Source organism: Eschscholzia californica, unplaced genomic scaffold (genome assembly GCF_041429995.1).
Source record: "Eschscholzia californica isolate CP2 unplaced genomic scaffold, dmEscCali1.0.p SCAF_3, whole genome shotgun sequence".
Taxonomy (NCBI): domain Eukaryota; kingdom Viridiplantae; phylum Streptophyta; class Magnoliopsida; order Ranunculales; family Papaveraceae; genus Eschscholzia; species Eschscholzia californica.
This window is the reverse complement of record NW_028238420.1, coordinates 62,422,830-62,440,518: the sequence shown is the minus strand read 5'-3', so window position 1 is coordinate 62,440,518 and position 17,689 is coordinate 62,422,830. Positions and strand designations below refer to the sequence as shown.

The 17,689-nt window shown below is 35.4% G+C and overlaps 1 protein-coding gene across 1 annotated transcript; it reads left to right on the top strand.

The window, feature by feature from the left end:
• Positions 1–11,505: 11,505 nt before the first annotated feature.
• Positions 11,506–15,627, top strand: PSP (3-phosphoserine phosphatase). Its single transcript, XM_086671267.1, has 8 exons — positions 11,506–11,819; positions 12,629–12,862; positions 13,384–13,516; positions 13,607–13,714; positions 13,969–14,062; positions 14,550–14,699; positions 14,809–14,862; positions 15,224–15,627. Exons 2-8 carry the CDS (start codon positions 12,640–12,642, stop codon positions 15,347–15,349), a joined length of 888 nt encoding a protein of 295 aa, XP_086527393.1. The 5' UTR covers positions 11,506–11,819; positions 12,629–12,639; the 3' UTR covers positions 15,350–15,627.
• Positions 15,628–17,689: the final 2,062 nt, after the last annotated feature.

Below are 17,689 nucleotides of genomic sequence, written 5' to 3'. Positions count from 1 at the left end.
ATTCTCATTGTTTTGCCAAAAAGATGAGTTCTTTTCGCCAAAACCCTTGTAGTCTTAATTGAAGGGAGAGGGTTTCAACCTCAAACCCTTAAAACCCTTGATGATTTAGTGGTCTATTTTCACAAATCATGCCACAAAACATATCGTGATCTGTTTTGCAAAAACCAACCACAAAATCCTCAACCAGATCGCCCTCCCCAAGAAATATAGGGTTTAGTATGAAACCCTCTAATTGCCCCGAGACAGTGAGGATAAACAGAGGACCAATGTTTTAGAGAGAGAAAGAGCTAAAGTTTTAGCGAAAGAGAGTCAAAATTTTAAACAAAGAGATGGTGAGAGATTTATTAAGAGGGAAAGAAATAAACAAAAGAATAGACAGAGAGAGAGAGAAAAGGAACGGAATGGTGGAGGTGGTGGGAGGTAAATATGAAAAAGAAAATGTGATATATCCGCCTAAAAGCTTTTTGTGCTTCAGAAACTTTTCTCCTTTGCCCGAGCAACAAAATATTAAAGCATCAACCACAAAGTTTTAATTCATGTAAAAAGTGAAAATCAAGTGGCTTAGGTGCTGTTTATTTTTTTCCTGTCTAAATCTGAAATTGTTGAATTTGAAATTGGCTGAACTGAATTTGGTGAATCTGAATTGGATGAATTATTTTCCAAGTTAGATGTTTGTTTTCTATAGTTGAATTACTAAATCTGAATTAAAGTTTTGACATTTTTACCCTTATTAGATATTTTAGACAAAAAAAGTTTAATTTAAAAAACTCTAAACTCTTTCTCTCTCCCTCTTCTGGATAAAAAAAAAACCTTAAATCCTCCTTCTCTATTTCTCTACCTCTCTACTGCCGCTTCCCCCTCTCTCAGTCTCTCTCTCGGCCAGTTTCTCCGGCGAGACTGAGTCCTCCCTCTCTATCAGTCTCTCTTTGTTTAACAATAAACCAAAGGTCTGACGAGTTATCTCTCAGACCCTATCTCTTTAACAGCAACTGGGCGAGATCTTTACTCTTTAACCCGAACACCGCGAGGTCTCTCACTCTCAGTCCCCTACTTAATTGAAGATCCGACGAGATTTCTCTTTCTATTTCTCTATTTCTCACACGGAAGATCGACGAAGTTAAATATTTTCTGGTGGTGGTTTTCGAAGGTTGTTCTGGTGGTGGATTTGTGGTGTTGTTTGTGGTGCTATCTGATGGTGGTGTTTATGGTCGATTTCAGCGGTGGAGGTTGGGTTGACGATGGTGAAATGTTACCTATGAAGAGAATATTTGCTTTAAATCATGGGGGCATAATTGTCAATTGGAGCATTTCAGATATTTGGGCTCTGTTTCAAACTTGTTTTGAAGTCTGAAATTTTTGGTTCTTTTTTCAGTTAATTCAGACATCTAAAAAACTCCGCTAAATTTCAGATCTTACCAAAATAAAAAACTTGCCATTTTGCGCTGCATTTATCTTTTGCGTAAGAAATTTACCATTTCAAACTTCTATCTTGGTTCAAAAATTTCGGCCAAAGCCCAAGGGGTTAGAGCATCTCCAATGCGAAACTCAGTCTTAGAAACTCAGAGTGCAACGTAGGACTTTTAGAGTTTTTTTATCTTAAAATTCATCTCCAATGCATAATTTCAACAACAACAAAGAAAAAGAGTAAGAAACATTAGACATGGAAATAAAAATAGAGAAAGAAAAAGAGAAAAAGAGAAAAAAAAAACAGTGTCGAAAAGTATTTATTTGGCTTTTCAGTGGTGCATGAAAATTGAAAAAGGAAAGATCGTCAACAAAAATTGAAACACGAAAGATCCTCAACAAAATTGAAAAACGAAAGATCCTCAACGTTTATCCTAACTTAGAGGGCATACCGGCGAAAATGAGTCGTACTTTAGAAGGCGAATCGAAAAATGACTGCAAAAATATTTTACCACTAGCAATAGTTCTGTAAACATCAAACACAGATCATACCTTAAGAAATAAAGCCTTTATTCACTTGAAATTAAATATCATAACAGATCGTATTATTATACGAAACACCATGAGAAAATATCATTATAATACCTCCCAACATTCTCTCCTACAATATCATATATTAATTTATTGATTTCTTAATAAAATTAGCATCATCTGTAGATTCGTTCGGGAGTTGGAGGAGCTTTAGGAATACGTCTTTTGTTTTGAGGCAAGGTATCTAAATTTCTAATTGGAGTTGGAGGAGGTTCTAGTTGGTTTGGACCTTTAGGAATACGTCTTTTGATTTGAGACAACAAGTCATCTAAAACTGAAAAACGGTTGGAACCTTTAGCAGACGATGGAGGAGACGTTGCATTATTTGACCCACGAGGAATACGTCTTTTGATCTGAGACAGGTCATCTAAAACTGAAAAATCGTTGGAACTTTTAGCAGACGATGGAGGAGACGTTGCATTATTTGACCCACGAGGAATACGTCTTTTGATCTGAGACAGGTCATCCAAAATTGAAAAATCGTTGGAACTTTTAGGAGGAGACGTTGCATTATTTGACCCACGAGGAATACGTCTTTTGATCTGAGACAAGTCATCCAAAACAGAAAAATCGTTGGAACTTTTAGCAGACGATGGAGGAGACGTTGCATTATTTGACCCACGAGGAATACGTCTTTTGATCTGAGACAAGTCATCTAAAACTGAAAAATCGTTGGAACTTTTAGCAGACGATGGAGGAGACGTTGCATTATTTGACCCACGAGGAATACGTCTTTTGATCTGAGACAGGTCATCTAAAACAGAAAAATCGTTGGAACTTTTAGCAGACAATGGAGGAGACGTTGCATTATTTGACCCACGAGGAATACGTCTTTTGATCTGAGACAGGTCATCCAAAACTGAAAAATCGTTGGAACTTTTAGGAGGAGACGTTGCATTATTTGACCCACGAGGAATACGTCTTTTGATCTGAGACAAGTCATCCAAAACAGAAAAATCGTTGGAACTTTTAGCAGACGATGGAGGAGACGTTGCATTATTTGACCCACGAGGAATACGTCTTTTGATTTGAGACAAGTCATCTAAAACTGAAAAATCTTGTCGATTTGCACCATTAGCAACAACACCTCTTTCAATCTCCGACAAGTTATCATCCTCACCAGCGAACACTTGAGAGGAGGAGAATAAGAAAACAACTACCAGAATTGATACCAAATTGGTTTTAATAGAGGCCATTATATGAAATTTTGAACTGATACAAACATTGTATAAAACCAGCCAATTTATAACATTTCTTTGATTTCAAAAATGGAAAGCAATTATAATATATGATTCGCTGTTGATTTGTTTCCTTCATTTTGTGAATCAATCAAAATAAAATTCGTTCCACTGAAAATACTAAAAATTTGTAGACCCAATAATCCAAAAGTAAGGAAATCCTGAGCTATATCAGCTAATATTTTATTTGCTGGTTTTAATTTTCTTGATATAAAATACACTGAATATTTTATTTTTAGAAAAATGTCTCTCTAACGGCCATTATCATGTCCAAATTCCAACCGGAATATATGGTCAGTCATGATTTAGAGAAAGAAAATATTTGAAGTTTAATTATCAGAATATATTTGAAGATCAAGAACTAAAAAAGCATGCTCAATCCAATATAATATATCGACTGGGCTCTTGACCGTTCATCTTGAGATGTCGTAATCAAGTTCTCGATCTTTGAATATATTCTAACATATATATATACTAGGGTATATCTCGTGCCCTAGGGCACGGACACTTATATCAATCAAATGTTACAAAATTTATTTTATATTTTACTGAGAGAGAGAGAGAGAGAGAGAGAGAGAGAGAGATTTTTGTTAGTTATCATTTTTTGGTATTATTTTTTTGTTTCTTTTCTCTTAAATTAGTTATTATTTTATTGAGAGAGAGAGATTTTAATTTCTTTCTTTAACCCTTGAAATTTATTTTGTTTCTTTTTTTCTTAAATTAGTTATTTTATTTCTAAGAAGGAAAGGATTATTGTTTTTTAAATAGGTAACTTTTATTCTACGAAGGACTATATTTTAAATATTGAGAAGGGCTTCTAGACAATATGCATAATTAAATAAGGATGTTTGTCCCAGTCATCGTTTTCCCTTCTGTTTTATATAATAGATACTAGGATATATCCCGTGCCCCAGGGCACGGACACTTGTATCAATCAAATGTTACAAAATATATTGTTATATTTTAGATACATATTTTTTTTGTTTATTTTTTCTTAAATTAGTTATTATTTTATTGAGAGAAAAATTTGAATTTCTTTTTTTAACCCTTGAAATTCATTTTGTTTTTTTTTCTTAAATTAGAATTTTTATTTGTAAGAAGGAAAGAATTATTGTTTATTAAATAGGTAACTTTATTTCTACGAAGGACTATATTTTAAATTTTGAAAAGGGCTTCTAGACAATATCTTTTACTAAAAAAGGATGTTTGTCCCAGTCATCGTTTTCCCTTCTGTTTTATTATATGGATATATTTATATAGTAATGACTCAATACTTCTGGTAATATTTTATTTACTAGTTCATGTCTACTGAATTCTTCCACTAACAAATGACATATAAAGGCTGATCTTTGGTGAAGTACTTTTTTTTTAGCGACTTTTATTCAAATAGCGAATTTGTGTGTGGTAGCCTAAGCCTTTTTATCCTATTTCACACAAGAAAAAAATAAATTTAAACTACAATTTAAATTATAGGGATTGGGCCATTGGTCCAAAAAGGGCCCAAAATGAAAATCCCACCCAAAGTTACCTAAAAATGAAAGGGAGGTCCAATGTGTCAGTTTGGGGGTCAAAATTACGTAAAGGGCCCTTAGAAAATAAAGTATTTACTGTTCATGCAATCAAAAATTACAAAATTGCCATTGAAATGATTTTTTTTCTGAAAAAGAATCTGACAACCCGTCCATCAGAATCTGTACTGTTCAGAAAATTACGGAACTGCCACCGAAAAATTTCCGGGAAACGAAATTTTTTTCGGGAAATTATTTTATTTACTGGAAATTTTTTTTCTGTACTAGACATTTTTGCTGGGCGGGAATTTGAAATTTCGTAAAAAAATTTGAAAATTTGGGCGGGAATTTGAAATTTCGTTTGAAAATTTCAAAACTTCGAAAAAAAATTTTGTGACCGCGAAATTATTTTATTTACTGGAAATTTTTTTCTGTACTAGACACTTTTGCTGGGCGGGAATTTAAAATTTTCAAAAAAATTTGAAAATTTGCCCGGGAATTTGAAATTTCGTTTGAAAAATTGAAAATTTTGAAAAAAGATTTCGTTTGAAAATTTCAAAAAAATTTGAAAATTGGAATTTTTTGTGTACGGGAAATTATCTATTTACCGGGAAGAGATGGTTTGCTGGGCGGGAATTTGAAATTTCGTTTCAAAATTTCAAAAAATTTTGAAACTTTGAATTTTTCGTGTACTGGTAAATTATTTTATTTACCAGTCAGTTTCTTTTTTTTCCAGGAAAACGTTAGCATGTCCCGTCCAAGGGCAAGAGGGGAATAAAAAAAAAACTGACATTTGGACCTGCAACTAATTTTTAGGCAAGAGTGGATTTTTTTTGGAGTTTACCCCCAGATTTTGGACTGTTGACTCAAAATTCCTTTAAATTAAAGAACTTACTTCTAACTTTCTATATATGGAAGATGAAAAAAAATTCAATTTATCCTACTAGAAAGTAGAGAGTAGAGAAAAATATGGGAAGGTGAATCGGACAACTTTGATTTTTTCTATTAGAGTGGTAGTTTTTATAACTATTTCTCTTTTTTCCTCTCATGATATTAAATGACTTAAACTACCCTCAGTTTCTCACGAAATTACCCAAATTGTATTTCAAAAAAACAATTCCTCCCTTAGATTTGATCTTTATCAAATTTCCAACAAAAACCAACGTATATCTCCCGTTACTGGTCGAATTGTTTTGTTATAATAGATTTATTCATCAACTATTTAAATGAGTCCCTAAAAAAGTTCTCTGACGTGGACACCAGTGACAGATGGTACACATAGGCTCTGATCAAGATCGTACCCTCGCTCAACCTTAACAGATGGGTGGTTCTAAAGGCACTCCGCCCTTTTGCTCTTAACCCACCCTTCTGTTAGTACTCTCAACGAGTCTCAGACTGGCTTGAGTCCGTCCTTTTCAAGCCTAACATGAATTAGGCCCAGTGGGAATGTCTTCGGATTGTCCCAATTGGTGGGGCGCTAAAAGAGAGGGAAGCCCTTAAGTCAAAAAAGAATTGGCGCATTTAGAAGCACCCAATACAAATTAGCATAAGTCAACATTTGGTAGCCCAAGTGGTGGATAGTGTTGACATAAACTCCAAAATCCTTGAGGTCCTAGGTTCGATTCCCAGAAGAAGTGAAATCCATAGTTTATTGAACTTGCGTTATTAAAAGGTATAAATGATGTAGTTTAGTTGGGCTTTAGGCTTGTTTGTTTTAAAAAGTTCAATTTCGACGGTTATCGTGCTTATCACATATGTATCTGTGCCATCGTAATGACTTTGTAAGTCACTTTCGAAAAAAATACAAATTAACATAAGGGACTTTGTAAGTCACTTTGAAAAAAATACAAATTAACATAAGGGAGGTGTAATGAAGAACATCAAGTGTATCCATTCCAAATTTCATTCTGATGATAACAAAAAAGTATTAGACTCAAGTAAAAGGGTAAATAATTAATTTTCACGAGTTTTATCTATAATTAGGTTCTCCCATCTTAACTGTCGGGTTTGTCTGTTTTACTTAATTTTCTTGAACTTGTCACTTAGTTTGGTAGAGCTGTTCTACAATTGTTCTGTTCAAAATATTGATTGGCATGTTTCTTTTATCGGTAGTAGATTATTGGTGGCACAGACAGTTCTAAACAACGAAGCTTTTGAAGTTTAGGATTATCAAATATGTTCTGATAACTGACTTCTTTGCTGCAGATCCATGATATCTTTCAGCTTTTTCCTTCAAAAGTTCAGGTCGGAGTGTTCTCTGCTACCATGCATCCTGAGGCTCTGGAGATCACAAGGAAGTTCATGGACAAGCCTGTAAGAATTCTGGTGAAACATGACGAACTCACCCTTGAGGGTATCAAGCAGTTTTACGTCAATGTTGACAAAGCATTCCAATAGCATGGCTTTGGAGTTCCTGAACGCATTTTAGTTTAAAGCATCCAATGCGAATTTTAAAGGAGACATTAAAGCACGTGGATGCTAACTATAGCACATGATCGCTTACTCGTAATTGCTTACTCGTTCATTTGGTGACATTTAAAGGAGACATTACTCACTTGCTTCACCCCACAACTATACTGTTAAACCAATATAGTATGCTAACTCTTAAATCCACCAAATCTCTACTTGGATACATTCAATATAGAGTGGCGATACTTCCAATCAGCATCAGTCGTCATACATAAAAAAAATCATGTTAGACACTACCTACTTGAGGAGCATAATTCGATCATATTATCTTCAAAAAATTGTTAGATCATCACAGAGTTGTCCACTATTGGTGTTATTACTACATCGCTTCTATAATTTGATCTACAAGCAACTTATAATATTACCTTTCCAGTAAACTCTGTTGTCAAATGCGATGTTCTCAGTGCGCTGCCTTATGACTTAGTGTTATATGACCACAGAGATGTTAGAAAATTTAAATCTAAATATGCAGAAGTTACATACCTTCATCCATTGTTCATTAAGTCTAAGTTGTAACTAAGATAAAAACAGAACCTTGAATACTGAATGCCTTCAAACCCCAATCCTATCCTTAAGTTGTTGTGTTAATGATGGAGAGACACAAACAGTAATATAGGAGGCGGTTTGAGACATTCACTTATTGTAACTACTCCCACTTCTTTTCCATCAAAGAAAGGGGTAGTGAGTTGGTTACTGTAACCAATTTTCCCAAATCTTTTGTCCCAATGCACATGTACGAATTACTGAATTCAAATCAGTAACTGGTCAAAACCAAGTCAGAGGGAAATTAGGAATGTGGACCACCCTTAGTCTCCAAAAGAGACGTGTCCAACAAGAAAACCTTATTGGTTTTATCACTCGAATACCTACATTTAATGATATACTATTGTCTATTTGTTGAATTATCTTTTGCAGAATATACATACACGTCTTAATATATTTGTAGGAAGGCCTACCTAACTCGCATGAGCCATTAATTTCAAACTCTTTCACCCAGCCTAGCCTATGGCAACCTTGATTGTAGATGGACATAAATCTAGGAGTATGGCTTTGAAGTTTTAAGATCAAGGAATAAACTATGAGGAACGAGTGCTTATCAGTGGCTATAGCAACCTTGATTGTAGTTTGACATAAATGTAGGAGTATGGCAGGTGAGTTTTAAGATCAAGCAATAAACTTTGAGAAACCAGGCTATGTCAATGTTTTAGAGTGAGAAGGAGCTAAAGTTTTAGAGCAAGAGAGTCAAAATTTTAAACAAAGAGATGGTGAGAGATTTAAGAAAATGCGGTGTCTGATATTTCCGCCTAAAAGGTTTTTGTACTTCAAAAACTTTTATCCTTTGTCCGAACACCAAAATAGTAAAGCATCAACCACAAAGTTTTAGTTCATTTAAAAAGTGGAAATCATGTGGCTTAGGTGTTGCTTGTTTTTTTAACTTTCTGAATCTGAAATTGTTGAATTTGAAATTGGCTGAATTGAATTTGGTGAATCTGAATTGGGTGTATTATTTTTCAAGTTAGATGTTTGTTTTCTATATCTGAATTAAAATTTTGACATTCTTATTACCCTTATTAGATATTTTAGACAAAAAAAATCTAATTTAAAAAAATAACCCTAAAGTCTTTCTCTCTCTCTTCTGGATAAAAAAGAAACCTAAAACGTCCTTCTCGATTTCTTCACCCTCTACTGTCGCTCCCCCTCTCTCGATTTCTCTCTCGTCAGCTTCTCCGGCGAGACTGAGTCCTCCCTCTCTATCAGTCCCCTTTCTTTAACGGTAACCAAAGATCCGACGAGTTATCTCTACGACCCTCTGATGAGACATGAAAATGTCATATGTGAATCTCTTAACTTGGGCTAGTTATTCTACTTCGAGCAGTTATTCAGATCATGGTAGTTAGCCAATGTTGATGCTCGGATGAAATTAGACTCCATGACGGACCCGTAGGCGAAAGCGGAAGTCAAATCGGAGTCTGCATGAGAAAGTTAGTTCGAGTCAAAGTTGAGTCAAGATCAATTGACTAAAAAGAGAACAAAAAACGCTCACCAACACATGGCAAGCATCTGACGGTGCACAGGATGTCTTTGGTACCCTGGTAGGCGTCGGTGCTGTACATTCAGGACAGACGATATAAGCTGATCTGGTACTTGCTTGCAATGAGAGTTCAGTGCTCTCGTAAGGATTTAGCGGTCCATATCTCGTCAGCATTACGTGGGGTCATCAAGGCGTGTGGTGTAATGTTCTTTCTCATCTGCGATACAACGGATCACCCCACTATAACCACCACGTCAGATCCAACAGGCAAATATCATTGGGCCAGAGCAGCTCACAATTTTTCTTCTCTTATTTCTTTAGCACATGTTCCTTCTTTCTCTCATAGGAAACAAAATACAGTAGAGAGAGAAAGAAAATATTTTGAAACCGAAGAAAGATATAGATTGTTGGAGATTGCAGAAAAGATTCAAGGGATGATATATGGTATTTCCGAAATAAGCTGAAAGAGAAAGAAATCGTGAGAAAGCTGAAGATTTGGAAAAAAAAATTTGTCTGCGATGGAAAGTTTTAAAGAGAGAGAATTAGGAAGATAATCAGGCTTTTTATCTACACCAAGTCAAGGGAGCCCGTAATTTGGGGACTCCCTAGAACCCGTCCAACCTCTTTCGACTACAAGACAAGGAAAATTCTAGAGAGAGAAAGTGATTTGGTTGTTGTCTTGTAGTCCAACTAGGTTGGACGGGTCCTAGGGAGTCCCCAAATTACGGGCCCCCTAGACTTTTTGTTTTATCTATATAGAGGACAAAAGACAAAGGAAGGGGAAGGGGGGGGGGGAGATCTCTCAGCTCAGTTTAGAACAGTTAAAAGTTCAAGTAACCTCCATCATTATCATCTCTGCTTGGAACGAAAATTGCAGAGAACACCATAATCATCTCAACTCTTTTTTGTAATCCTTTCTTTTTGTGAGAGAAATAGAGATTAATAGAGAGAGAGAGAGAAATAGAGAAAAAGTTGTAATAGAGAGAGAGAGAGAGAAGGTTGTAACAAAGAGTTATATAAAAAAAGAGTTTTGATTGTTATAATCTTTTATTCATTATTATCTCTTAATCTTTTCAACTACAGTAGAGAGAGAGAGAGAGAGAGAGAGAGAGAGAGAGAGATTGATTGAAGAAGAGATAAACAGTAGAGAGAGAAAGTTCTGTTGGAGAAGAAGACCGTGATTGGTCCGAAGTTACTGCTAGAAATAATTTTCCTAGGTGTTGGAAAATAATTTTCTCCAAGGGAGCGTTTGGCTGCCAGACAAAAAATCATTTTCTATTATAAAAGCTTAGTTCTTCTTCCATGTTTTTCTCTTATACTTCATACTTATTAGTGTTTATCGCTTTCATTATGAGTAGCTAATCATCTCATCTAGAGTTAGGATGAAACCTTAGCTTTGTATGAATATTTGACCATTTTCTCATAACGAATATCTTCGAGATGCTTTTATATTAAAATTTTGATTCTTCTCAATTAGTTCATGATATCTCTCTCATTAACTATGATTATGTTTTGATGTTCATATTTTGACTTAGTGTCTTTAATGTCTCATGCTCAAGGTTCAATAGCTAATAGTTTGATTGCCTTATGAATGTGTGTTTTGAAATTAAAATATTAGGTGTATTTGTTCTAAAAAGTTTAGATTTTCAGAGGTCGGTATAATTGGTTACCTTCGATTGAGTTATAAACAAAAAAGATTTGAGTTGTCGTTGATTAGGTCACGATTTATACACGTTAAGGTGGATACCGAAACCCTAGGTTTTCTCCTCATAAGTTTCTCCATCAATTATCTTTTCGTTGTTTTTAAGTTTGTTATTTTAGATTTAGTTTTCTCACCACAAAACCAATTTCAAACAAAACTTTATTAGTTACAAGATTTAGAATATGTTGACCTACTCTCTGCGGATCGACTCCGGTCATACCGAGTTTTACTACTTCGCGCGCGTATACTTGCGGGTAGTGACCTTTTAAAGAAACTTTTTTAAGCCAATCATTCTCTCTTTAACAGCAACTAACAGGGCGATATCTTTACTCTCTGGTGGTGTTTATGGTCGGTGGAGATAGGGTTGACGATTGTAAAATGCTAACTATGAAGAGAAGATTTTCTTTAAATTGTGGGGGGCATAATCGTCATTTGGAGCATTTCAGATATTTGGGCAAAGAAACGAAACAACACCTTAGTGAACAAATGAAAAATCGCTAGAAGGAGGGGTCGAACCTCCGACCTTGTGGTTAACAGCCACACGCTCTAACCAACTGAGCTATTCCAGCTTTGTTGTAATGGTTTATTAATTAAAAAATAAGATTGAAAATATAAGCAAAGAAAGTATACCGACAAATTCACCTGCTCTTGGTTTTATCGAAAGAGCTTTTCTCACATGGTCAAAAGTATCTCCTTAATCTTCATTGAAATCCATTTTGTTTCCCCACTTTTATCTAGAGGGTAGCTATAATCCAGAAAAGAATATCGGACAGCAACTACTTTTAGGGTTTATCTTTAATCTCCACTTTCTCTCTCAAGGATTCGGTTGGTTGATCTCTCAATTTTCGAATTCCCGGATACTCATCAGATTTCTGGTGAGTACTTGATTTGATTATACTGCAACTGTTTGATGACATTCCTCCTTTAAGATCTTGTTTGCAGACCATTTGTAGGTTAGAAATTGCAAATTAAATACTTTAATCGATTGATGATTATGAATTATGATTCCTGCTTTCTTATAAGTTATGAATCTTGGATACGTTCAGATTTTGTTAATTAGTCCAATGTTCAATTGTCGATTGATTGATGGTAATGATATATGAATTACGATTCGTTCCTTTTTTGTTAAGTGATAGGTAAGTTCAAATTTTGATATTTAGTTAATGGATTCTTACTTTCTTATAAGTTATAAATTTTAGATAAGTTCAAATTTTGTTAATTAGTCCAATGTTCATTTGTAGATTTTTTGTTCGGAAGACGACTACGATCTACGTCGCTGATATTTGGCATTTGATACATCATATATGTGATAAGCTCGATATCCGCCCACTCAAACACTAAGAAGACCTATAGCCCAACAAGACAATGGCCTGAAGCCTAACAACATTATTTATACCCTCATAATCCCAATTCAAATAACCAAAGATTCCACTTTCTTTGGGATTCGAACCTGGGACCTCCATGGCTTTCTGGAGTTTATTTCGACACCTTGGAACCACTAGAAATTTCTTTAATAACACTTTTACATGTATTATAAGCATCATGGGTAGAAACCTACTTAGAGTGACTTTTCGTTAGAAATTTTGGCTACAGTGAATCTAAAGCTTAACATCCTATAAGTTGAAATTCTAGATTAGCCCCTGGTTATAATTTTTCATTTTTTGTTGATTTATTGAAAAAGCAGATACCTATTTGATGGAAGGGTTGGTGAATGTACGGACCATCACTCCAGTTCGTTCAAATTACAGTTCTAGACGCAATTTTTCTCCTTCAGTTCCTTTAATTCACCGATCTCTGAACAACAATCATCTTGGGTTGAAGAGACATTTTAAATCTGTTACTCCAATTGCTTCATCAATGCAACCGTCAGATACTTCTTCTTTTCTTCCCCATTTCGATAATACTCTTCCTTCTAAAGGTTGTATTTTTATCTTGTAAAATGTTATTTATTTGTGTGCTCAAGCGTCTAGTAAGTCTGGAGACTGTTTGGGTGGGCTCATGGAGCCTTCACATGAACAAAACCCCGTTACCGCTTGGGCGGTGTAAAAGCCAGAGACAATATTTATAACTATTCAGATTTGGACCGTTACATTTTTATTATGTGTGTTCTCAAGCTTTTTGTAAGTTTCGAGACCTTCTAGGTGGGCTCGTGGAGCCTTCACATGAACAAAACCCCGTTGCCGCTTGGGCGGTGTAAAAACTAGAGACAATATTGATTACTATTAAGGTTTGAAGCGTTACATTTTTATTATGTGTGTGCTCAAGCTTTTTGTAGTTTCGAGACCTTCTAGGTGGGCTCGTGGAGCCTTCCCCATGAACAAACCCCCGTATCTATTGGCCCTCAGTGTCAAAAGCGGAGAACTGCTAAGGTTTAATGCATTACAGTTTGATAGTTGGATTTTGGTTTTAATTGTGTGCTTTGGGTGATTGTGTTTGTAGAAGTTCTTGAGATTTGGCGAAATGCGGATGCGGTATGCTTCGATGTGGATAGTACTGTGTGCCTGGATGAAGGAATTGATGAGCTTGCTGAATTTTGTGGAGCTGGAAAGGCAGTTGCAGAGTGGACGGCTAGGTTCACAATTTGTTTTGTTGTTTAATGTGAATGTTTTGTGTTATTTTGGTGATTGAGATACTAATTATTTCTTCTTTTGGGTGTTGGTAGGGCGATGAGTGGATCTGTTCCGTTTGAGGAGGCTCTTGCTGCTCGTCTCTCGCTCTTTAATCCGTCTTTAGATCAACTACAAGGTTACCTTGAGAAAACACCTCCTAAGTATGATTTTCATTCTTATTATGTTCTTGTTTTTGTAGCTATCTTTTTTCGGTTAGTACTTATCCAGCGAGAATCTTCATAACCATTTAAATGAGATTGAGTTTGCCTGTTTGAGCTGTATCTGTGAAGTGCATATTCAATGCATCAAGTTGGATATGTTGATTATATGATTTAGAAGTAGTTATGTTAAATGAGATTGGGGTTGTTTCTATCTCTATTAATATAATCTCATGTTGCTTCTTGTTTATGTATAGGATTTCCCCTGGCATAGATGAGCTGATAAAAACACTGAAAGCTAAGAACACTGATGTTTACCTGATTTCTGGAGGTTTTCGTCAAATGATCCAAGTATGGTACCTTAGTTATTGTACTTCTTTGGTTTGCTGCTCTATATTTTGCCTTCAAATATAGCTAGTTAACTCCCAAGGTTTTGACTTTTGATTGGTTTTACTCATAGTCCCTAGTTTTGTCCTGTTGTGCTTCAGACCTCATTCGATGGTTCTTCCAGTCTTCCTTTTTTTAGATAATACATTTTGGGAATCTATAGACGAGGGCCATACCTCCATTTCTTGGTTTAGAACATAACGATGTGCCGCTTGCATCTGTTAATGGTTCGTCGTAATTTGCTAGTTCGAGTTTTCTTGGAACTTATTATGATCTCAAACATAAATTCTTGTAGTTCTCATAACTAGTTTCAATAGGTTTTCCGTTGCTTGCTTTCGAACTGAATCGACGTTAAATGCATTGACTTCTTTTATTCTGTATTTCATGTTAAATATTTTATTGAACTACAATATCCATTTGAGTATCACTAACTTGGTAATTTTCGACGAAGCCTGCTGCATTGCTGCTCGGGATTCCCGTGGAAAATATATTTGCTAATCGACTGCTATTTGCGGAATCTGGTGAATTTGCTGGATTTGACAAGAGTGAGCCTACTTCAAGAAGTGGAGGCAAGGCGACAGCCGTTGAGAACGTTAGAAAGGTAAAAGGCCCGAATAATTGGCATTAACCTTGTTTTCTTTGTTAATTATTCGCTATTTTATGATTTTTCTTTTTTGTGATTTCTCCCTCTAATTTTGTTATATATCCAGGCTCATCAATACAAGGCAATGGTCATGATAGGGGACGGAGCAACTGATCTTGAGGTAAGGAAATTCATAGAGAATTCTCAAACATCTATTCGTTAACCTGTTGTCCGGAAAACGTTTAGTATAGTTTGGGCAACCTGATGTGGAAATTCATTATGTTTTTTGTTAGAAATCAGTTACGATCACAAACTCAACGTACGAACTATCATTTAAAAAACTTTTAGCAAGTGAAAGCTGAACTCATATAGTCAATCCGAACTTATTTACTTATATGCCATCCATATCATATGATCGATATGTAACATATGTTTGTGAGAGCTGATCAAATGCTTGGTTCTTCCATTATAGTGCTTAATCTGATAATCCTTCTCTCAATCTCACTATTTTTCTCTGTTTCTTTTCTTTTCTTTTTGTATAGGCTCGTAAGGAAGGTGGCGCAGACTTGTTTATTTGCTACGGTGGAGTACAACTCCGAGAAGCAGTTGCTGCGAAAGCTGATTGGCTGGTTTTCCAGTTCAGAGATTTGATCAAATCCTTAGAGTAGTTTGTTGTGTCCTTTTCTAGCTATTATGACTTATTTTGGTCCTTAAAGAACCAATTAAGTATTCACAGCATCTCCAATGCAAAATTCAAAAAAATTTCAATTAGTGGTATTTGTCAAGTTCCAATTGAGAGTCTCATTAGTATGTGGCAAAAATAAAGATTTTCAATTCTTATATGTTTTCGGATGCAAAACTCTAAACGTTATTTTTTTACTCATGCGGCACGATTATTTTTGTAAAGAAATGTATGTCTTTGGGAATGTCTGAAGACTTCATTTCTATTGTTATCTTGGGACTATATGAAGACTTCAATTCTATTATTTTAAATTCAAATATTGATGCAGTTGGACAATTAAAGATATATCAAGTTCTCTTGAGATATCTCTATTTCACGCTCTACACGTCATCTTTAAGATCTTAGTTGAGTTTGCACTAGAGATAAATTTAAAAAACAAAAACGCTTATGTGATACTCCCGCGTTGCACAGATTCAGTTTTGCATCCGAGATGCTCTCATAGTTGTTTTTTTGTGGAGATTTACATACCTGAAAGTTGGATTCTTTACTAATAAAACGTGTGTCCTATGTATTGGCTATGTACTATAAAACTTGGGTCTTGTGTTCTTAGCTATGTAATAAAGAACTTGGGTTTTGTGTTCTGGCTATGTACATTTTGTATTGCAAATATTTTCATTCATTGACCTTTCAACAAAACAAAAAAAAATTTCATTGACAGTATCTTTTGTTATCTTGTGAATCCCATATAGCTTCAAAGTTTTGATAAAGGGAGAACAAGAAATTCTGGACAAATTCTAGGCAGAAACTTAATGTGATTTCCTATATTAGAGCTTCCAATGATTTGTATAAATATCAACTCCAATCACGAGAAGCAAACTAGATGTATGCTTGAAGAGTTTGCTGTTTGTGTATAATTTTGCCCAAAATTATTTATTCCCTAGTATTTTTCTCCGAATCATCTATCTAGGGTATTAATCGTACCTATTCTAAAATTATGTCATTTAGAAATGATTTTTTTTTCGACCCGTTTAACTCATGATCATATTTGGAAGACACTTTTATAATGAACTTACAAGTGTGCCAGCAATATTTTGCCTACAAATTGTAAGGTCATGTTTGTTGGGCCATTGGTAGGGCTGGGAAAACGGTCCGAAATCCCGCGGTCCGGCCCGAACCGTGAGTGACCGCTGACCGAAGCACCCCGAGCCGGGTTAGCCCGGCCTGATAGATCGGGCTAATAGGGCCGGGCTCGGTCAGGTTCTCAATTCCGAGTCCCGGCCCGTATAACCCGTCCGAAGCCCGGCCCGATAGGATGCCCGTATGTGTAGCCCGACCCTAGCTCATTCGAAACCCTATATATACCCCTCATTTCTCAGCCAAAACCCTAGCTCATTCGAAACCCTAGCTCTCTCTCTGTCCGCCGCTCTCTCTCTCTTCCGCCCCTCTCTCTCTCTCTCTCTCTCTTTCTGTTAACCCTTAACCCTTACTCCATTAAAAACCACCATTAAAGAATTAGGGTTAAACTCGAACTCGAAGTCCCTTTGATCGATCGTCCTCGCCTCGGTGCTTTAACTTCAAGAATGGTTAGTACATCTTCTTCGAGTAGACTCTTAACGAATAACGATTATATCATTTTAATGTGAAGCCTCTCTGTGATTTTCGAGTTGACTAAAGTGGGTTGAAGCCTCTGATCTCTATGATGATGTGTTCATGATGGGTATACGCTGATGATCTTCGGATCAAAGGATGCGGTTAAGCCTTCGAACACATCTATGATGTTATTTGTTTTATTTTTAATGTTTTATTTTTTTTTTAAGGTTGTAATCTGATGAATAATGTCTATAATATTATTTGTTATGATTATATCATTTATATGTGAAGATCTCAGACTCTAACGAGTCAGATCTGTTTGATCAGACAGATCAAAGACAAACCTTTGATCTGTCTGATCAAATAGATCGGATAGAGGTCGTTGGATGATCAAAGATGTACTCGGATCTGTAATTTTTTTTTTTTCTGTGGTGGATGATGACCAGTGAGATCTGGAGTCCAGTGAAGTCAGTGAGATTTTTGTGGAAGAGAGAAATTTTGATTCTAAGAATTTTGGGGGGTTAGGGTTTGTATTCTGGAAGTTGTATTAATTAGTTGTATCTTCTTAATCTTTCAAGTAATGAGATGTAAATTTTTTTGATGATGTAAGCTTTAATGGTGATGATGAGTTGAACTGTTGAAGATGATGATTGATATGTAAGTTAATGAAGAAGAAATGTAATTGTGTGATATTAGTTGTTTATTTTTTTTTTTTTGTTAGAAAGTTGTTTATTTT

What these genes read in the sequence shown, in the direction of transcription:
- PSP (XM_086671267.1), top strand. Translation starts at nt 12,640, where the DNA reads ATGGAAGGGTTGGTGAATGTACGGACCATCACTCCAGTTCGTTCAAAT. An exon ending in GTTTTCGTCAAATGATCCAA is followed by an intron (nt 14,063 to 14,549) that starts GTATGGTACCTT and finishes TTTTCGACGAAG; the next exon opens with CCTGCTGCATTGCTGCTCGG. An exon ending in CCGTTGAGAACGTTAGAAAG is followed by an intron (nt 14,700 to 14,808) that starts GTAAAAGGCCCG and finishes TTATATATCCAG; the next exon opens with GCTCATCAATACAAGGCAAT.